Source organism: Branchiostoma floridae, chromosome 2 (assembly GCF_000003815.2).
Source record: "Branchiostoma floridae strain S238N-H82 chromosome 2, Bfl_VNyyK, whole genome shotgun sequence".
Classification (NCBI taxonomy): Eukaryota; Metazoa; Chordata; class Leptocardii; order Amphioxiformes; family Branchiostomatidae; genus Branchiostoma; species Branchiostoma floridae.
Window position 1 is genome coordinate 24723228 of NC_049980.1, and position 22848 is coordinate 24746075.

The 22848-nt window shown below is 39.4% G+C and overlaps 1 protein-coding gene across 18 annotated transcripts in view; it reads left to right on the forward strand.

The window, feature by feature from the left end:
- Window positions 1–5874: 5874 nt before the first annotated feature.
- The window catches only part of LOC118409818 (focal adhesion kinase 1-like), a 45647-nt gene continuing 28673 nt past the window's right edge, over window positions 5875–22848 (forward strand). For 11 of the 18 annotated variants that reach the window (XM_035811139.1, XM_035811144.1, XM_035811145.1 and 8 more), the window contains exons 1-12: window positions 5875–5971; window positions 11694–11844; window positions 12543–12718; window positions 14257–14344; window positions 15709–15788; window positions 17032–17094; window positions 17433–17628; window positions 19547–19624; window positions 20154–20258; window positions 20848–20962; window positions 21562–21654; window positions 22384–22420. In XM_035811139.1, the coding sequence (XP_035667032.1) occupies window positions 11731–11844; window positions 12543–12718; window positions 14257–14344; window positions 15709–15788; window positions 17032–17094; window positions 17433–17628; window positions 19547–19624; window positions 20154–20258; window positions 20848–20962; window positions 21562–21654; window positions 22384–22420 (1145 nt within the window). In that variant the 5' untranslated portion in view covers window positions 5875–5971; window positions 11694–11730. Of the gene's footprint in view, window positions 5972–10663; window positions 10840–11693; window positions 11845–12542; window positions 12719–14256; window positions 14345–15708; window positions 15789–17031; window positions 17095–17432; window positions 17629–19546; window positions 19625–20153; window positions 20259–20847; window positions 20963–21561; window positions 21655–22383; window positions 22421–22848 lie in introns of those variants that run through there. The other 7 variants (XM_035811151.1, XM_035811153.1, XM_035811156.1 and 4 more) reach the window with 2 other exon arrangements.

The following is a 22848-nucleotide window of genomic DNA, read 5'->3' on the forward strand; positions in this document are numbered from 1 at the left end:
TAATAAAGGGTTAATGCCCCGGCCCGAGGTGTATATGGTGAGATAATCCCTGGTCAGGTGCGATAACCACCGAATAAACCACCGAGTGAGCGTAGCGAAGGATAAGGCGGGGCATTAACGTTATTATCATATAGCCTACACAAACTGACCCATTTAAGCAACAAATTCCTTTATAATACATAAATCCTTTATTCAAGACATTCAAGGCTTGACATAAGGACAAATTCCCTTCTGCTGGGACAAGTGTGTTGCTATTCAATCCTAAGTTATAGTTGTACATATTCAATGAATTTGAAGGAATGTGAACAGAAAGAATGTTTGGATTAACTCTAACATGGACTGCACACTGTACAAAGCATTCCTTTCTGCTGACGCATGACGCCGTAACACGTAGCTTCAGGCCAGGCAGGTGGGTATCGCTCCTCTGATTGGTCAGAATGAATCGACACCGGTGCCGGTGTTGATTCATTTTGACCAATCAAAAGTAGCGATACACACAAGAAAGTAAGGTATATGAAGGCATCGGCCAATAAAAAGGAGCGAAACATATGCCAGAGCAGAGAGAATAAGTACAGACTGCAAGGGGGAATGGCTCCTTCTAACATTGATAATGAGTTTTGTTGTTCTAAAAAGCCTGCAATGTTTGGAATATTTTCTGTGGAAATTTTTGTTTTAAAATGCAATGTGTAATCTCCTTACATATGCATGTACCAAAGAACAAATGTAAATTTTCAGAAATTCGACAAAGGAATTCACACGTATAGTACCAAGGGATCTATGCATCATACAGGAGTTTGCAAGTTTGGGTAGGCTATATGATAATAACGTTAATGACCCGCCTGCCGTTCCTCGGTGTACATGGTGTCATAACGCCTGGTCCTTTGCTATAACCACCTCATAAAACCAGGTTTTATTCAGTAGTTATAGCAAAGGACCAGGCGTTATGACACCATATACACCTCGGGGCGGGTCATTAACCCTTAATTCAAGTCTAGTAGAAATTGAAGTAACACTCAGACCGTTCTTGCTTGATTGTGATGAGAAACTATTCTTTATAAATAGCTTACAGTGTGGAGATGACTAATAAAAATACGTTAACTCAACTTACAGTCTACCATAAGCATAGTAGATGAATACACGGCGAATGCTATGCGTATGATGATGCGCGGTGGATGTAACTGTTATTGATGTTGTGTATGTGATAGAACGTTTAGTAAACGCGTCATATGTAAATTTCTCATGTCTATGTATTCTGGCGCAATGGTACACGAGTGACTACTATTTCGTAAATATAACATTTGCACATCTGCTTTATTTGCGTTCATCGATAACTCATGCATTTCTGTTATTATTGTCGTCGAGAGAGAAGACGAGAATACCTGATATCGAGTAACGTTAGAGAATGTCTTATCAGCACATTGGCATATCAGTTCTATTGCACTCAAAATAGTTTCTTGTGGCCGCTCCTCACGGTTAAAGCAGGCTCTGTAGGGCATGGCTCTTTTGCATACTTTAACTGGGAGGTGCAGTCACAAGCAAGACCAAGTACAACTAGAGTTCCACGAACACATACCTTTGCCAAATAAACCAGGTTTGTTATGTAGAATGATGTCTGCAGACAAATGCGTTACTCATTTCATTTTCTTTATAATTATATGCTTGGAGTTGGTTTATAAAATTTCGGCATTCATTATGCAAATTAGATCCCAAGTTACAATTAATTGATATCAAATTGTATCAAGCATTACTTAAGCTATCAGCATACCAAAAATCATGATGATCCTTTGATCCATTCTCTTTCAAAGTCTTTAAATACACCTCTTACTCTCTTCCCTCTTTCTCAGTTACATATGTGACAACTTTGATGAAAGTACTATAATGGAATGCAGTGGATTTATTAACTTTTCCTAATCAATTATGCAAATTACCTATTTTTTGCATAATAAGTATCACATTATATAAGTCTTCACTTGGGCTATCTACATGCCAAAAATCATGACGATCCGTCAACACGTTCATATTTTCTCATTAATTATGCAAATGAGATCATCATTTGCATGATAAATATGTATTAACATTTCTCTCTTTCTCAGCTACATATGTGACAAGTTTTAAAGTCCTATCATGGAATGTAGTGAATTCATAAAATATCCTCATTAATTATGCAAATTAGCTGTTGATTTGCATAATTGGTATCTCATTATGTAGGTCTTCACTTACGCTACCTACATACCAAAAAACATGATGATCCGTCAACATGTTCATATTTTCTCATTAATTATGCAAATGAGGTCATCATTTGCATAATTGATATCTATCGACATTTCTCCCCTTCCCAGCTACATATGTGACAAGTTTGAAAGTCCTATCATGGAATGCAGTGGATTTATGAATTTTCCTCATTAATTATGCAAATTAGCTGTTGATTTGCATAATTAGTATACCATTATGTAAGTCATCACTAAGTCTATCTACATACCAAAAATCATGACGATCCGTCAACACGTTGTAGAGTTATTCTCGTCCAAAGTTTGAAAGGAAACCGGCGCCTGCAGTTCCAAAAAAGCCGCTAGGGGGCCCAAACTCACAGCACTTACTCTCTGCCTCAAGGACTATCTACCACTCAAAAATCATGACCACAGCACGTCCAGAACACGAGATATAAAAAATTGAGTTTCCGCTGCAGTACCTTAGCAAGCCGCTAGGGGGCCCATTATCGAACTTGACCTTCGTTTTCCCGACCCCTACCCACCTACCAAATATCATCGGGATCCATCCAAGGCTTCTCGAGTTATGCTGTTAACACACAGACACACAGACTCACAAGCCCAAAACATAACCTTAGCCATTCTGGCAAAGGTAACTAGAGTTCCACGAACACATACCTTTGCCAAATAAACCAGGTTTGTTATGTAGAATGATGTCTGTAGACATAAATTTGTCACTCATTACATTTTATTTTATATGCCTGGAGTTGGTTCATAAAATTTTGCCATTGATTATACAAATTAGATCCATATTTACACTACTAATATCAAATTGTATCAAGCATCACTTAAGCTATCAGCATACCAAAAATCATGATGATCCTTTCATTCTTGACTTATTCTCTTTCAAAGTCTGAAACAAAACCGGCATCTGCAGTTCAAGAAAAGACATTATAGGGGACCCAAACATACACCACTTACTCTCTGCCATCTTTCTCAACTACATATGTGACAAGTTTGAAAGTCTTATCACGGAATGCAGTGGATCTATCGACTTTCCTCATCAATTATGCAAATTAGCTATTAATTGGTATCTCATTATGTAAGTTTTTACTTAGGCTATCTACATACCAAAAATCATGACGATCCGTCAACACGTTCATATTTACCATTAATTATGCAAATGATATCAACATTTGCATAATTGATATGTATTGACAGTTCTTTTTCTCAGCTACAAATGTGACAAGTTTGAAAGTCCTATAATGGAATGCAGTAGATTTACAAACTTTCCTCATTAATTATGCAAATTAGCTGTCGATTTGCATAATTAGAATTCCATCATGTAAGTCTTCCCTTTGGCTATCTACATACCAAAAATCATGACGATCCGTCAACACATTCATATTTTCTCATTAATTATGCAAATGAGGTCAATTGCATAATTGATATGCGTTGATATTTTTCTCTTTCTCATCTAAATATGTGACAAGTTTGAAAGTCCTATCATGAAATGCAGTGGATTTATAAACTTTCCTCATTAATTATGCAAATTAGCTATCGATTTGAATAATTAGTATTCCATTATGTACATTGTTACTTGGGCTATCCACATACCAAAAATCATGACGATCCTTCTACACGTTCCCGAGTTATTCTCCTCCAAAGTTTGAAAGGAAATCGGCGGCTGCAGTTCCAAACAAGCCGTTAGGGGGTCAAAACTTACAGCACTTACTCTCTGCCCCAAGGGCTATTTACCATTTAAACATCGCGACCACAACATGTCCAGAACATGAGATATAAAAAATTGAGTTTCTGCTGCAGTACCTTAGCAAGCCGCTAGGGAGCCCATTATCGAACTTGACCTTCGTTTTCCCAACCCCTACCCACCTACCAAATATTATCGGGATCCATCCGAGGCTTCTTGAGTTATACTGTTAACACACACACACACACACACAGACACACACACACACAGACTCACAAGCACAAAACATAACCATAGCCATTCTGGCACTGTGGCTATATTTGGGTGTAATGGTTACCTCATGCCCAAGCCCATAGTGTAAGATTGACAAGAAGTGACCCCAAAGGTCATAGTTGCTGCAAAAGAGGTCAACACGACTATGAACCAGACGATACGATTACAAGAAAATTGTTTATAGGGACAGTACATTATACATGATGGGGTATATACATGCTATGTACACATAAGATTTAATAATCTGTAGACCAAGAATAAGGGCAACTAGGGGGCCCAAACTTATGTTACTAACTCCTGAGCATAAGAGCTATCTAACACCCAAAATTCGTGACCATATCATGTTTAGAAGATGAGAAAACACACCCGGAAGTTGCGCTGCAGTACCAAGGGAAGCTGCTAGGGGGCCCATTATCGAACTCCCCCTTCGTTTCCCAGACCCCTACCCACCCACCAAATACCAGCTGCATCCGTCGAAGTCTTCTCGAGTTATGCTGTCCGCAGACAAAAGTTTGCAATTAAACCGGCGCCTGCACTTCCATGAAAGCCACTAGGGGGCCCAAACTCGCAGCAATCACTCCCTGCTTTAAGGGCTCCCTAACGCTCAAAAATCACGACCGCAGCATGTCCGGAACGCGAGATATCAAGCATGCAGGTCCTGCTGCAGTACCTTAGCAAGCCGCTAGGAGGCCCATTATCGAACTCGACCTTCGTCTTCCACACCCCTACCCACCCACCAAATATCAGCCGCATCCATCGAAGTCCTCTCGAGTTATGCTGCTCACAAACGGGGAGAACCACACCACCAAACCGAAAACATAACCTTAGCCATTCTGGCAAAGGTAATTACACCAAGCAAGGACTTTATATAACGTTATACTAGTATACTCATATAACGTCCTTGCACCAAGGTACCAAAGAGAGAGGATCAGAAAGCTGCTAAGGAGGCTAATAAGAGTCCAATCAACAAGTGTGATTTTCTTTGAGCTTGTGATGTAACGCTAATACCAAGGAATATGTTGGAGGGGTAAGGCCACAGCAAGTAAATTTTATATGGATGACATCCTCTGCAGACTGCAAAAATAGTGCGATAGGGCGAAAAAAAAACAAGATTGTGAAAAAAAAACAAGATGGCTACATTTTCAAAATTAGGCACCATAAAGTTGTGATGACTGTTGTAAAAAGAATTAAAGGGACAAAACATGGTATCAGAGCCAACAAGGCATTCGTTTCTGTATTTAAGACATGTAACATATTACTGGTGTGGTAAAAGTGACACTAGTGTGGTAGACTGGCATCACCAACAAATTAAAGTTGGTAACCATACTCATAGCTTCCATATTGGACTCACGTTTACAACTATCCAATAAGTTTCATTTCTACAACTACAGTCCTGGGTACTTCGCAAGTATCACTTCTACAAGTAAAGTTATTAGGCTACAAACAATATATTTGCTCATTTTGGTACTTAATCGTCATGTTGACCATCCCTGCAGAAGAAAATGTTTTTTTTCTGAAATAAGGCGAAAATTAATGCGCAGTGATGTCATCCATAAAATTTACTTGCTGTGGCCTAACTTGCATTACTGGTCACAAAGGCTGCATAACAGGGACATCTGACGTTTTCCCCATGAACTGCAGCCTGCGTTCAGGAAGTCTTTGGAAAGTCATCGGAAACGAAGTGGATTGTGGGTTACTTCCGCCATCTTGGTCTGTATATTGATGTGGACCGAGGAAAACTGCGGGCAGGATTTCCACTTTTTTCTACCACAACATAGGGCCGGTAAGTCTGAAACAAAGGCTGTTTGTTGTCTGGTTCGTCATGTCTACTATCAGCTATGTCTCTTTGCTGGTGCTGACTTTATTATGCGTAGTACCGAACATTTCTATCGCCGAAGTTTCGCTTGTTTGTACACAAAGTTCGATCATGGACCGCAGGGGAAAGCAACTTTACCAGCCGGGCGTCTGGCAAGCACAAATTATGTCTGGACAAAAATCTCGAAAACTCCACAAGCTTCATTTACTTTTGACAACCCTTGTGTGTTTCATACTATCCAGATACTGCCATTGAAAACATGGCGACGGAGAAAATTTCTCCGTCGCCATTATGGCTCAAATTATTCTTGTAGTCCGATCATTTCGGTGAGATATGTCTGACCATTCAAAATGTTTTGATTACACCTTATCAATCGAAGTAACTTCCTCATTTGTAACGTTAACTGTAGACCACGAACATATTTCCTGCTTCAGCAAGTGCTCTTCATCAGTGTAGCGTAGACATGGCTAGCCTTTCTTTTGATATCGTTGAAACCAATTCCTTTATATCACACACTTGTCAGTACATTTCCTTTGTACTCGCACACCCTCATCAAAATGGATGTGATGCGATGTTAATTTTTGGAGTTAGCATTTTATGGATCGGCCCCCAGGGTCGCCTGGATCTTATTATGTGCCTTCATTTCACATTTGATGTATGTCTAAATGATGATTACAAGGGGTAACCATTAGCTGAAGGATGAGTTTACCTACCTTGCCTTTCTGTTTGTCATTTTGTTTCACGTCACATAATTTTATTGAATTCAAACTTCAGAGACAGGAAATATGAAGTAAATTGGTCAGATTAAATGTCAGATTATTAGTGCAGATTTAGGGCTCTCCTGACGGACATGTTCAGGGCAGTTCCGATTAGAAGATTCACTTCCTATTAAAGGATGAGTTGTCATATTGATTTATTGATTTGATGTATAATTATTGATAAACCCATCTCTTGGCTATCTTGTTCAGTTCCTGACTACAGCTTTTGATTGCTGCTATTTATTTCATTACTTGTTCCACACGACCAGCCATGTGATGTCAGCCGTGTCCATTGGTTTGTAATGAAACCGGACACTTTTCCTGGAATACCTGTGTTGAGAAACACTTCCTGTAATTAACAGGTGATTGGAATTGCTCAGGAACAATAGGCTGATAACTATTAAGCACCTTAGCTGGTACTAGCATGGAATCTGGTCTTGTTAGTTGTAAAGCCAGACTGGGTGTAGGTAGACCATGGACAGTGTTGTCCATAGTCTGAGGTATCATCAATATATTGCACAATTACAATATTTATTGACTATGAGTATGAGCATGGATTGTGATCATAGCACAACAAGTCTATCTGTAAACAGCAACAACAACGAAAAACACAAAAAAATGATCACAATGAAGATTGAAGGTAATAACAAAGACAAGACAAGACAATGAGTTGGCTTTGTCAAACTTACTGCTGTTAGCCTGTCACCTGTTCAGGTGATTATGTGACAGGTAAGAAGGTACATACCTGAACAGCTCAGGGGGCGTGACATGACATTCAGGTATGCTGGTTTGAGGCGGGGTCATCTTAGTACGAGTCAAGTGACTCGGGAATCTGTAAACTTCAGGTTTTTGTTTTCTATTTTGTTTCATTGTACTATGGACAAGTATCAATTTCCAAGTTGCTGATATTTGTTTATCTTAAAGTTTTAGTTATTAACCTTGCAAGTACTTGAATGCTTACAAGACTCTTAAGATTTTAGTAGGTACGTTTTATACAATATAAGTACAATGGAAACAAGAACAACAAGTTGGGTTGGGCAGACCTATTGACATTAAAGGTCTTCTTTATCTCAGTTCTTGTAATGGTAAGAAGTGGGGAGGTATAACTAACTATAAGAATTTAAAGGACAGTGCAGTATGGTCTCCTCCAAAGTTTTTCTCTCTACCCTAAACTGGAACAAGTGCTATATATTTCCAAATTGATTGCCAACATACATGTGCATGAATATGTACATATATATCCAGTAGGATACTGGATACCAAGCAATACTACATGATACATGATCACTTTGATCATCATTACAATCATAACAGTACACATGTCCAACATACACATCAGGGAACCCTCCTGGCAATGTGTCTGCTGGACACCTGATCCTACCTCATACATGTAAACATATTATTATCATATTGCTTTACGATGCTGTAATTAGTAAACATAATGGACACCCAAAAGAGCACTGTTACAAGAAGCTTGTAGTTCCAACTTACCCGATAAGTATTTAGGTATGTCATGTTGTACAATATTGTGTTAGGGCAGTTGCATGAAAGTCAAAATGGTATTACAGGATGTCATTTTTAAAATAACATTGAAGCTTATCTAGCAGTAGCCTCCAAGCAAATGTGAAGTTTTGGCTGTTCTTTGTCTTTTGACCATGTAATATCTGTACATATCTGTCTCTCCATGATCAGCGGTCTCTTTTCACACTTTCCACTGATGTGAACGGTCAGTTGGAACAGGAATGAGGTCAAGTTGGGAGACCGTTCCGTGCTCCACAGGGGGTACTTCCTACTGAGTACCTCTAGTCCTGCCTGTGACACCTGATATGGCAGAGGTAGCCAGTGGTCCACATAAATCATAACCACAGATCCACAGGGCAGACCAGGAAGTCCTGGCAGGGATCTACAAGCAGATGTTATGTTTTGGTTGTGTTGGGCATCGTATCACACAAAATATATTGTCTTCTAGTCGGTACGTTTTTCACTGTATCACTATCAGCGATCATGAGACAAAGAAAGTACATTGTATCTTTTATGTCATGGATACAGTTTGTGTATTTGCGATGTACCAGTGCACACTTGCACATGACATGTTTGGTATACACAAGAAGTTGCATAGCTCAGCTACTTGTGATGGTAATGCAGTCTTGGGAAACACATTGTTGAGCAGCAGTCATGTGAGTAGCAGATAATTATTAAGAATAATGAGATGTTTGGTAATCCTTCAAGTTTCGGTGATGAAGTTTTAGCAAACTTCATATTACCAATCCCAGTAGACCCAAGGAATGAAGGATTGCTGGACTGTAGCTAATCCTGATGTCATGGATCGTACCCAGCCTGAAGCCAGAAACCACATAGCCCACATCTCCTGCACAGGTTTTACTACAGTCTATTTTAGTCTGTTGGTATAGCAGTGGGGCTGGTGAAATGGACCTTGTCCTGGCCACCCAGGGTAGGACCTTTTAGTTTGACCATTATCAGTCGTTTTCCTGTGTTTCAGGTATTGGTGGAAGTAATAACTTTTTTGGGGGATATGATATCATGATATGCAAATGTTGGACATGTGCATTTGAACATCAACTGCTATACAAGAAAGTCAGAATTACATGTTTGACAAACTTAATCACACACCATCTAACTACTGTCTAGATATTTTTTGTAACTAGCTAAATCATGTGCGTTATTCTACATATATGTGTTATACTGGTAGCTGCTGAAGATAGGTTCCCCAACCTTTGACTGTATCAGAAGTTTATGAGCTTGCATTCCATCTGTTTTCCAGATAACAGAAATATTCAGCCCTCTTGATTGTCTGTCCAAAGTAGTACATTGCTGTGAAAGTGATGTATTGATGGTGCTGATATGCTCACATGGATATATGGTCTTGTTTGATAGTGCTTGTCCCATCTTAAGGACTAATTAAATTTATATTTGACTTTCTTGAATAGTAGTGATTGCAAACAAGTGGCCAGAGAAAATTAGGTGACAATACTGGTCCTGAAAAAACATAGTGTGCCCCAATGAAAACATGGGGAAACCAGACACTGGGCTTTCACACCATACTGCAATATAAACATGACCTTCCCATGTCCTGGTAACATGCTGAGATGGACAAAAACTGGATGTATGTATGATGATTTTGCTTCTTTTATTACTTAAAAGTATAGCATTGAAAGTGGCATCTGTTGACTGGTCCAGCTGACAATTCAGAGGTTCAAAGTCAAACAGTTGTGTTATAGGTCTTTGGATTATTCATTCATTTATTGTGTGTTTTTCTCAGCTGCAAGTTCGCATCAAGAACTTCTAAGTATTTGCCTGGACTAAATTGCATCCAAATGTCAAAATAATGTTCCAAGCTTGTGCTGGCATTAGTGAACATGTAATCTGTCTGGAGACTATTAGAATATTGTGTGTTAATTTCGAAAGTTGTGTTGTTGATCTGAGATCCCACTTGCAATACCACATTTTAGCCAAGGACTTGCACCATGAAGTTGTCTGGTGTGTTTACAGATGTTAACATTCTCAAGATGGTTCTTCCAGCCTGAAGTAACCCCTTGCCCCCAGTTATTTTTGTAGGTCCCCTGTTTGCCCCACAACTGGCTATCCGATTCTATGTGTAGGTCTTTCCCATTTGAAGTACGGTAGGAGATGGCAAGAGTAGAATTTTTTTTGTCAGAAGCACGAGATTGACTGTCAGGACAAAAGGGTCATAACAGACACGTACATAGTTGGTTAAAAGGATGAAGAAATGTTTAGAAGGTATGTACAGGACATGAATGATCAAAGGGCAAAGAATATTTAACCCTTACCTCCCTGCGTTCAAAATGGTTTGTCCTGTGATTGCCCTCCACTTGATTAGCTGTAGTTGGGACTGAAGCCAGGTCACCCCTTTAAGGAAATGGGACAATCCTTTTGGGACTTGGAGTCCAATTTGTCTTTATGGTCAGGCTTCAAGGAGGATTTTTTCATGAAAGTTGATACGACTTTGTTGAGAACAGGGGGTGTTGGCAAAGATGTTGATGAAGGAAAACAAATTGCAGGCCTGGACATGGAGGTGGGATTATGGACCATGTCAAAGTAGGTTGACTAAACATGAAGTGGGTTGATACTGTATGGCTGTAAATAATTAGAATTCTGGAATTCTGTTCAGTTAGTAAAGTATGGAAATGTCTGTTCGGTATGTTGATTTATTAATATACATATAGCGATGCACGTAGGAGTCTGGACCAAAGTCTCAGATGTATTATGACATTATGTATACATAATCGCTTTTGTTCTGCAGTGTTCTGTACAAAATGTTCTATACAAAATGTTCTGAATCTAATACTGCACAAGTCAATCTGGCCAAAACTACAGTATTTCAGTTCATTTTGCTATTCTTGGTTATGTATGAGAACTGCATGTAAATGTAATGAATTGAATTGTGAAATAGAAAGGCAACATTGTTGCAAAAATGCAGAATTGCTTTCTCCGAAGCCTTTTGTCAAACTACTCGTATGCGATACTATACATGTACCTTTACTTTAGGATTGCCCTTTAGTATTGTGTAAAAAAGATGAGTAAAATAAATTCCTCATATTTGCTGAACAGCTAATATCTAGCCTAAGCTCTAATTGGCTACTGACAGAAGGAGAAAGAAAAAAAAACACACCAGAAAAACACACCAGAAAAAATGATATGTATTTTTTTTATTCCATGGCCATGAATTATGTTGCATCACAATGATTACACTATTATTTCTTTGCGTCATATCAGAATAAATCCTCATTTTGCTGGAGTGCTCTTATGTTGATCATTAACTAATTGTATCAGTTTCTGATAAGGGACCAGGTACTGTGGTGGCCCTCTTACTCTACATTTGATACTGATGAATGAAAAATTGTTGTCTAAGACTAGAGATGCAAAATCAGTGTTATATGCTCTCTCCTCAGGTCCCCTGTTGAACCCAATGGCAGCTGACTGAAGCACATGCAGTACAGTTCACAGACAGTAGCCATGGCGAGCGAGAGACTTACACTGCGAGTCTTCCTCCCCAACGGAACCTTCAACTCTGTCAAGTACAACGATGGCACAGATGTGAAGGTATAGAAATGCGATTCAGTTGTAAAGATGGTATTGGATTATGAGGGATTGGTTGCTAGTTACTGCAGTTTAAAAAAAAAAAAGCCTTCAAATTCTAGGAAGCATTTCTTCCTGTCTTGACAATTCCAAGTTTATTAGCTGTTTCTTAGCACCAGTTCTGTTGTGTTGGTTACCAGTCTTACATCAAACCATTGAACGGTAGATTAGCAAATGCACATACAGGCCTCAAAGAATGTGGCAGTAACAAGAGCACACATTCTCAATGCTGTCACAAATTGTGCATATATAAAGCATAGCACAGACTCAAAACTGGTTAGACAGGTCACTGGGTGTTGTCACAAGTAAACAATTTAATGCTAAGAAAAGTAACGATCAGCAACCTTGAATGGTGACAGTTGAATATGTTTCTAATAGCATAGTCAGCCTATTTTGATTTCCCGTAGTTCGTAGGAAAGCTGTCTTATTCAGGTAATTTGTAGCAAGGTGACCAAATTTATCATAATAAATTGCTTTCCTTGATTTTAGGGTCATAATAAGTAAGTAGGTTATTCTTCTGAATTCAGTATGAAGCATTGTAGCCACCCCCACCCCCATGCAGACCCCGATATACATGTTATTGTATTCTTTATCATATGATAAACCAGCAAAACAAAAATGCACACTTCAATAATGATATCATCATTCTTCGTGTCCTCCAGAACATAATCCATGTGGTGGTTGGTCGTCTGGCAGCCGGTACGCGAGAGTACGAGGCCTGCTACGCCATGAGAATCAACCACACCCAGTCGGAGGAGACCTACTGGTTAAACCCTGACATGGCCATCAGTGAGGTCAGCGACCTCTACTGGAACATCCACCCAGCAACGGAATGGAGGTAAGGAATCGTAAATCTTTTTATTTATTTATTTATTTATTCGTTCGGCTGGCAATTACAGGCAGCCAAGGTCGCCCAACTAGCCGAGGCTATTAAGAAAGGGTTTAACTTGGGAGAGAAATACAGAATACATGGAATAACATATCAAGTACTACTGTAAATGTATTTAAGTTCGCGGGGATTTAATTTCGCGGTAGCGGGGAAAAGGACTTTTTGCAGTGGTTTTAAGTTCACGGTAGCACCATGCTCTGTAGTCTCTTGCTGTCATGGAAAAATGTAAAAACAGTAAACCGCGGCGAAAGTTTCTGCATTTACAGTATATTATTGACTGTTTAGCTAAACATTTCGTGTATTGTAAATCTTATTGTTATGAACTCGTTATGATGTAAGTGTTTCACAAAGAAAAGTCACCAACTGTGCGAGTATTTGATCAATGCGTCAGTTTTTATCAGATATCTGGCTTTTTAGGCACAGCTCAGAGCTGAACTCATTTAATATGATATTCAGAATTTTTTTTTACCTATGACTACACTGACTTGTTGTTCCTGGGTTATGAAAAATCATGTTGACCTAGAAGATCATCATGTAAACAGATGAGGAAAAGGATGTACTTTGAGAACCAAGGAAATGGTTGGCGTACATAGAAAAAGCAATGATCAAGTTATTATGAATTACCCGGATGGAGGCCTGGCAAATCTCCATCTTGTTGCAGCCATGTGGTGATTAACATTATTCACCTTGGTGGGAGACCATCTTGTAATAACCAAAGAAAGAGTATGTCACTTCGTGTAAGGGACAGTATAACATAAACGATGAGTAAGCACGTCAACTACCTACCTACCTATTACAGGATTCTGAAACACATCTGCTTCCAATAATTTCTTATTTTGTTTTTTTTAATTTGTAGGGAGAATATTGATATCTTGTAGCTTAAAGCTTTCCCAAGTTCAAAGAATTCAGGATTGCCATCATGAATGGCTCTATGGTAGAACTTTGTTTTCGAAAGACCAGATGTTCTTGATATGACCTATGGGTACCCATTGTGCATGCAAATGGGAATAACATTCCACAACAACTTTAAGTTCCTGTAATTTCAAGAACTATCAAAGTGTGACTTCCTGTAGCAGTTCAGGCTGATATTAAGCAGGAAGTTCTGCCATCTGGAAACATCTGGGAGACTCCGAGTGTTTGAAGTTGACAAATGTGATTGCCTTCTTTTATCTGGAGTATCATTTAACAACCATGTTGCAGATACAGTAATATGAAACAGAAATATGCCAATCTGCAGATGTATATTTCATCATGCATCCTGCAGTTGAGGCTAATATACTAGTATTCATAAACATACCTGAAAAATATTAGCCACTTGATCTTAAAAAACCACAGCTATATTAGCCTTTTATCAAAGTAAACATATTAAAACAGTAATCAAGTTGCATGTTAAATCACTTACTGATTTTGGGTGTCATTGTCATTGTACATTTTCTGACTTATTTATTTGAGAGGACCGAGAAAAATCTTACGTTTGTTTCCTGTAGATTTGAACTGCGGATTCGGTTCATCCCCAGAAGTTACAGGGACCTGCTGGAGAGAGACAGAGTCACTTTCTTCTTCCTGTATGATCAGGTAAGGCCAAAGGGAGTATTGCGATACTACAGGCAAACTGTTGCAAAGAATAGACTGAATAATGGGGTGGTAAAGTACAAGGTGGACCTAGTCTAACCATGGCGGTTAGCAAGTGAAAAATGTGTTTTGAAAGATGAAATTGATAGAAATTTCTTTGTTCGCAACTATTTCACAATATTATGTGGCAACTTGTGCCTATATTCATATGAGTATCTTGTATCTAGGAATGTGTCCTCATGTAGAAGTTTGGTGTCATGATCACATGCAGACATGAAGAATGTGATATCACACATGTGGAGAACTTTAACCATATCAGATAAAGTCAGCTTTTCCATAAGAATGCAAATTTTTCTAAAAAGAATGCCATATCCACATTCTTAAGGATTCACATTCTTGTCATATCTTTCAGTCTGGCTGCTAAGCCCCCACCTGTCCAGCTGATAAAGCCCTATTAGAGCCTAACTCTGCCCATCTAGAACCAATGTGATCCTATTTGTGACCCCTGCTGTCACTCAGATAACCAATCGTGACTGTCTGGCCTTAATATGTCCCCACCAATTTCAGTCAAGTCCAGGCAACTGTGTTCACCAGCCAGTGGGGCCAAAACACAAGAAGGGCATTATCTGATAACTATACACACAAATCACAGTCTAGCTATTATTACCCAACTCCTTGGAGTGTCTATAATCAAGTAATGTGCATGCATTGAAAGAATAGTGTGATACTGTTGTTTTCATCTTACATCTTATCCGATGTGGTTAAAAAGGTCACATCAGATAAGGGATTTTAGGATATTTTTGTGTGTTACTAAGTGAAATGTACATCTGTGACACATTAGTAATACAAATATCAAACTATAACATTACAGAGCTTTAAAAAAACCTTTTGATATTCCAATAGATTTTCTGTTCATATATCTTGTATTGTAAATATTATTGATACAAGAAAAGTAAAAGGACTACCATTAGGTCTTTAGCTACATGTATACAGAAATTCAAAATTGAATGCAATACGAGTGAGCAGGATGATGTCACAGTGACACAGTGGTAGGCTTTAAGCAGGTGTTTTGCAAAATATTTATTTGCATATTAAACTTCAATTTGATCTGCTAATTCAAATATCAATTTTTAATCCAATCTACTGACGTTTTGGGAGGCGCCAAGTGTCGAATAACCCAGATATATACAACAACAGTGATCACTCATATGATCATAACATAGTAAATACAAATTGTTTGAGTATATCAGTGAACACTATGGGTTTAACATTTGCACTACAGTTTCTAAAATTGAAGCATTCTTTTCATATAAAAGAATTTGCGACAAGTCAAGCAATGCTTAAACTTTCACTTTTTTGTTTCCAAGGTACGCACAGACTACATGAATGAGCTGGCCGACACCATTGACCAAGATGAGGCCATCAGACTGGGCTGCCTCGAAATCAGGTCAGACCAGGATCCTATGTCAAGCAATCTCCCCCCCTCCACATGTTACATTATTGTTATCATTATTGGGTAAGCTGACTAAAGATAAATAAGGTGTGGAGAAGTACTCCTTGTTTCAGTTCCAAGCACTGTCAGTTGGAGGTCTTTAGGGGCCTCCTTGGCTTTTCAGTTGACTCATTTTAACATACAGTCAAACCTGTATTAGCGGCCACCTTTGCATACCGGCCACCTGCCCATAGTGGCCACTTTTTGTCGGTCCCTTGGATTCGTAATGATTAAGAAATAGGCTTAGCGGCCACCTGTCCAACGCGGCCACGGCCACACGATTTCCGGTCCCGCAGGTACAAAAACACTGCCGATTACGGCCACGCGGACCGCTGATCTATGTTTCGGCACGCGTTCGGCCATATACAGCGGCCGTATCGTCACCCTACGCCGGATTTAAAACCTCTTTGACTTATTTTCAAAACAAAACTTCGTAAGCTGGCGCTACCCCTACCCGCTGACAAACGAGGTCATATAAGGTCAATAGACGACGCCAATATTACGGAGGTAAATTGCGTTAAAGTTACGTTCTAATACACTATCGCTTAGGTTAATTTTCATCACAAAAACTTTCTAAATAAATTGTTACAAAGACAAAATGATATGAACTTCAGACTATGGTGGATTTTATTCTTACATTTATTTAGAGATAAGTCCAAAATGACGAGACTTTTCTTGTGAGTACCACATTAGCATAATGGGTGAATCGCTGACGTGTGAACGCGGGAGGGACCACACGGACGGCGAAGTATCAAAGGATACAAGACGAAAGATCAAAGAAATATGACGATACCGGTCTCTACAGACAATATCAACTGTAGAACATTAAAAACTTTTTATAGCTTTTGTTTTCCTAATACATATAGTGTAAAAATCATTGCAGTACATGTACAGTACTGTATTATGTAAATAAAGATCAGTGGGTACTAAAACCATGTGTTACTTATTGCTTGTGGTCAATTAATTAGCATATTCTCTATAGTGGCCACCTCTCTATAGTGGCCAATTTTGACCAGTCCCTTGAGTGGCCGCTATAGACAGGTTTTACTGTACATGTATTTCACCTTGTATGTATTTCACCAGTTTCACCCTGAATGTGATGATTATGGAAATTGAAAGTAGCATTGTACCACGCCAAAAAGCTTTCACTCTGTGTTTGATGCTTCCTATCTTACCTGTTGTCTTGTTTGTATCACAGGAGACTGTTCAAGGATATGCCAGAGAGAGCACTGGACAAGAAGGCAAATTTTGAATACCTAGAGTAAGTCTTCATGCACCTTTCCTTCTGATCAGTCCAGGAATGTATTTGTTTTGGTGGTTTTGTCTTGTGAAATATTGTTCATGTCAGCAGATAGATTTAGATACAAAATATTTGCATATAATATGTATGTGACAAATCTGTGACAGTGATTATAAGAGCTGCAGTACTGCTACCTGTCAATAGGGGGCATTTCATGTCATGATATGGTAACCAAAAGCAAACCTCATGCATTTAAGATAGGTCAGCAGTTACAAGTACCTTAGTTTCATGATCACCATCTATCAGGTAATAATTTTTACAGTACAACAAACCAATCAATGTGTTGCCCTGTTCTACAGGAAGGAGCTGGGACTGAAAAGATTCTTCCCCAAGTCAGTCCTGGAAACAGTCAAACCCAAGAACATGAGGAAGCTGATTCACCAGAACTTCAAAGACTATGAGTCCATGACGGAGGAGGAGTGTGTCTTCAAATTCTTTGAGCTCATCTTCAGATTCCACAGATACGACCAGGAGAAGTTCAAGTGTGCACTGGGGGTGAGTCTTGTGATATTCATAGGACAGTCTACTGGAATTGTCTATTAGTGGCTGTTTCCAGGACCCATACCTCCGTCCCAATTGTGGATGGAAATTTGCTTGTTGGGAGGGACATAGTTTGTGTAACACAAACACCGCTGTCCAGGGCTGTAACTGGCCCGTCCCCACGGAGGGGGCCGGTGGATGTTTGGCGGGCTGCTATAAGCGAGATTTAATCAGGCTAGGAGGGACAAAAACAAAAAAGAATTCATGACATGAAATTGATGAAAACATATTTTGCTAGGCAAGAAATGACAGATTTAACAACATAAATCAGCAACCTTGGCTCCAAAACAATGAGGGACAGAAAAAAAAATCAAAGCTGGAGACAGCCCTAGTGTGTATGTTTCTTGCTGGATTAGAGGTGTTCTACTTAAAATATGCTTGTTGTGAGGAAGTATGTTCCGACCAGTACATAGAATACACTCGGCACAAAAAGTTTGGAATATCAACTTTGGTATATCATATTTCCGATATTTAAGCATCAATTTCAATGTATTATATATCAATAGAAAGCTTGTGTGATTTTCTTTCCTATGGTATCAAACTTATTATGGTTGTAAACACATGAAACGAGCACAAGGCCTGCTTACGTGAGTGGGTCACGAAAAAAAAGTGCCTAAATTCCCCTACTTCTGTTCAACACTGCATCATCCTGTTGATCTTGCGCGTGTGTCACTGGTTCAATCAATCCTCTTTTCACCTCACATTTTGTATACGGAACATACAAGGTTTTCATACACTTGAGTAGAGTTCATCTGCCCTTTCGATAGTTGGATGGCAGAATCAAAGCGCGGATGCGGCAAGGAGAACCGCACGCTGACATGACAAGAGTAACTTTCGGCATTTGGTGGTGGAGGCAGCGTCATGGTGTGGGGCGGTATAACCACCATAGGGTAAACAAGACTCGTCATCATTCCAGGTAACTTCAATGTGGTGAGATATAGGGACACCATCCTCCATCCAGTAGCAACATTCTACCTCTTCAATATTGGACCAAATGCCATTCTGCAAGATTACAACACCAGTCCACACAGAGCAAGGACCATTGGATGCTGGACACAGTCTTAGGGTGGAATAGCTTTCCTACGGCTTATGGCTAGCACTCGATTGATCACCTCTTGCCATTGTTCAGATTTTTTGCTTGAATAAAGAGTAATAGTAGCTTTGATTGACGTGTCCTGTTTATTCAACGTGCCTTCATTCACAAGTCAATACTGACGGAAGAAAATGAGCAGAATGGAGTGATTGACTTTAGTAGGGTAATTTTGGCACTTTATCTTTAGGACCCCCTGTACGTAAGCGGGCCTAGTCCTTGTTCCATGAATTTACACTCATAAAATACTCTACTCAGATATGCTAAAAAGAAACTTGGATGTTCTGTATACCAAACGTTAGGTGATAAAAGGATTGATTGAATCATTGTCACCCGCGGCCATAACAACGGTTGAACCGGACGATACAGTTTTGAACAGAAACGGGGGAATTTGGGCACTTTTTTTTCGTGACCCACTCACGTTAGCAGGCCTAGTGTATGTTCCATGAGTTAACAATGATAATGACTTTGATACCATCGGAAAGAAAATCATGCAAGCTTTCTATAAATATATAATATATTGAAATTGATGCAGAAACAACATAAATATGATCAACCGAAGTTGATATTCCAAACTTTTTGTGCTGAGTGTATTTTTTTTAGTTTAGAATATGCGGCAAGCTCAAGAAATACTAGGGATACAATCAGACACTAAATTAAAAGGAAGAGACATGCTGTTTTGGAGTGTTGCTACAGTGTGTATACTTGCTGTTTTACTTAGATATTGGAGTGTTTCCCACCCCTTGTATGATGAATTTCACGGTGGAAATTTCACTCTTACAGAAAGGATGGAGTGTTTCTGTGGAGTTAGTGATTGGACCAGATGTCTGCATCAGCTACACGACAGACAAGGGAGCAGCTGTGAGTACTCAACACTAGTTCAGTCTCTCTCCAGAAAACAAAAAGCTGTATGTTCACCTCCCTCTCAGTTTTGTTTAGGTAGATTACTCCCTTTGTGACAAGACTGCTCATCAGATGAAACCTAAGTTCTCCAAGTGTCTGATATACAATGTGTATTTCGTCATTATAGTAGCTTAAACCAGGGTCTACATTGATAAGCAGAAGGTGCAGTAAAGCTACTGCAATTGAACCTTCCTAGTTGACAACAAGGCAATGTAAGTCTTGAAATGTTTGCGTTGGTTTTAGTTTTGCGGATTTACAGTAGCCTCTCTACCACAAATTTGTGACACACTGTAAATATGCCTTGCCCGCTCATTACTTCTGTACTACAGAATTGTGTACACTGTGGATTTAAGCATAAAAAAGTCAGTTCCCCATCCACAAAAAACAGGTCCCTGCAGAAATAAAGGACTTTACAGTAATGTCTATAGTCATGACATGTCCTCTAAAATAAGTGATCTGTACATTTTTTGTTGCCCTGATATTGTAGCCCAACCAGCTGGCAGACTTTGCCCAGGTCCACTCCATCAAGACCAGCCTGGTGGAGCCTGAGAAGAAGGGATCCCTGCAGCTGGAGATATTTGGTGCCAGCGAGGTCAGTAAAGTCCATGAACAAGTAGCATCACCTCTGGTTTTTGGTAGCATGTTTTTATGTACAAAATGTGTGTCACTCACTCACTCACTCACGGCCCGTAACCACAGTGGTCGTAGGGGCACCACGACATCCATCAGCAGTGATATACAGTGTGTACATTTAGGTATATGGTTTAGCAGCTTAAGTCGAGAAGCTATTGAAGGCAGCTTTCCTAGGTACTGGAGCAGAACCAGTTTTGATGTCTTGTGTTCTGGACGAGTCATGATTTTTGGGTTGAACATAGCTCTTGTGCCCGGAAAGAACTAGCAGGAAAGAAGTAGTTGTGTCCATGTACATGTACTAGCAATTCTGCTGTAGTTCACATTAGACCCAATAGGTGACACTCCTGTATCAAACTATTTGGTGGACAAAGTGTTATGTACGACCGAGTCATCTGGAGGGACTTCATAACGTCACCTTAATGATCAACTGAACTGAACTGAGAGTGGTATTCATAGCTAGATCATATTGCATACCTGATACAAAAGTCATGAGCTTACAATTGTGTCAATGCAATAATCAATCATCAATTTTTATATGATTTTTACAGACCCTGACGATTACGACACCATCCCTGGCCATAGCAGAGGACATGGCTAACCTGGTAGACGGGTACTGCAAGCTGACCCACAACAGCACAACCTCCCTCATCACACGACCAAACGGTCAGCACTTCCAAACGGGTTTTACCAAGTTTACTTTTTCTTACAAGATCCACCTTTTTCTATTGCATTCTATTGTCTCAAGAGGTAACAAATTTTAACTCAGTTGTAGTTGGCAATCACTAATGTCTTGTTAAAGTATTGTCTTCTAAAGCGTTGAACTTCAATGGTTTTCTTTTGATAGAAAGGAACTTAAAATCCCACATTAACAATGTAAGCAGCTTCCACTGTGGTATATGTTCTTACATTGTAGAGTCTACTGTAAACAACATGCAGGGTACAGGAAACAATGTACAATCTATATGAGTAATCACCGGCACCCTACTTTGTATACTTTTGCCTATAAAGTAACATATGTGATGCCTATTCTTAAGTATTGCTTTGTAACATGCCTGCATACAAATGTTACACGCAATACCTGCAAACTGTAATATGCATACACTGTTGCTGCCATACACAGATACATTTTTCTTTCATCACTTTCAAAACCATTTCAGCTTTTCCTTGTCGTTTGTACTGTTTTGTACTGTCTTGTTGTTACACTGACTGTGTGTCTCTTCTCTCTCTCTCTCTGTCTGTTTGCCTATATTCCCTCCCTGTAGCCTTCCATATATTCCAAGCCGGTAAGCGGAGATTGTCTGCTTCCCGGCAATCCTTAACCAAGTACCTCCAGAAACAGTGGCAGAAATTTCTAGGTTTTTCACATCTCACTTTTTCTTTCAAATATTCACCGATTAGAAATTTACAAGTCATTTTTTGAGTACAGGGGTCAAGATATCATTCCACCTTTCCTGTAAGTTTCTTCATGTTGCTTTCTTTGTTGTACAGTATCTTCTACCTTACTCTTCAGCTTCTGACACCAAGTCTGTTTTATATCATCTGCTATGTGCTTGCTTTCTGGGCAGATGGCTAATGCTCTTACTACTCATCCATATGTAGCTGCATTTTGCCTTTGAATGCAATGAAGACATCTACATTTGTAGATGTTACTGCAACTATCCATACATAGTAATGAAAAGATGACAACTACAATCATGCCAACTTAGTGCCTTCAGGGTAAACGGTAATAAGCCAGGTCTTAGAAAAAATTATGGACTAAAGGTGTATGTACATGTACATTATACATGTACCTAACTTTAGGCTACAGCCTTTTCTTAACCCTCTGAGTACTGACTTACTCCTTAAAGAGTCTGGTGAGTGCCCTGGTCCATGGAAGGTTAATTAATTTCCAACCCAGTTTATCTTCATTATCTGAGGATAACTTCTGCTCCTCTTCCCTTCCTGTACTGATCCTTCTACTGTGCAAAATGTATTATTTTGCTCTTATTTTAACACTCACAAATCTAATCGGATAGCATCTTTGGTCTTTGATGCTCTAGCATCTTGAGTTGGCTGATACGGATGTATCCTGTGGTTTCTTACAGATAGCAGAAGAGCTCTTCCTGTTCCTCCAGGAATGAAGTAAGTACATCTTACCCCTCTTTTCTTGATGGATTCTTCCAACAGCGAGCTCCACACTGGCTCTTTTTGGTTGATACCACTCGTCAATAGGGGTGGTAGTGTAATTGGAATGGAAACTAACGTCTCCTGAGATTGTGTAGATAAGCAGGCTTTGGTGAAATGTCAGGATTTTCTCAGCATGATGCATGAGTATAACCCCTTCCTGAGCAGTGACACCTCAGATGACCTGCTTCAGTCTCATCATGACTCACCTGAGGTGTCAGCAACTATATCTAAGTATGCTCTTTTATTGAGGATTGAAGATACGACTGTGACAAAATGCTGTAACTATATGACATTGTCTTTGGTATGGTAGTGGTATCTTCTGGAAGTAAACTGATCAGCAATAATGTTGTAGTATCAAATGTTTGGTTTACTAAACAGAAGGT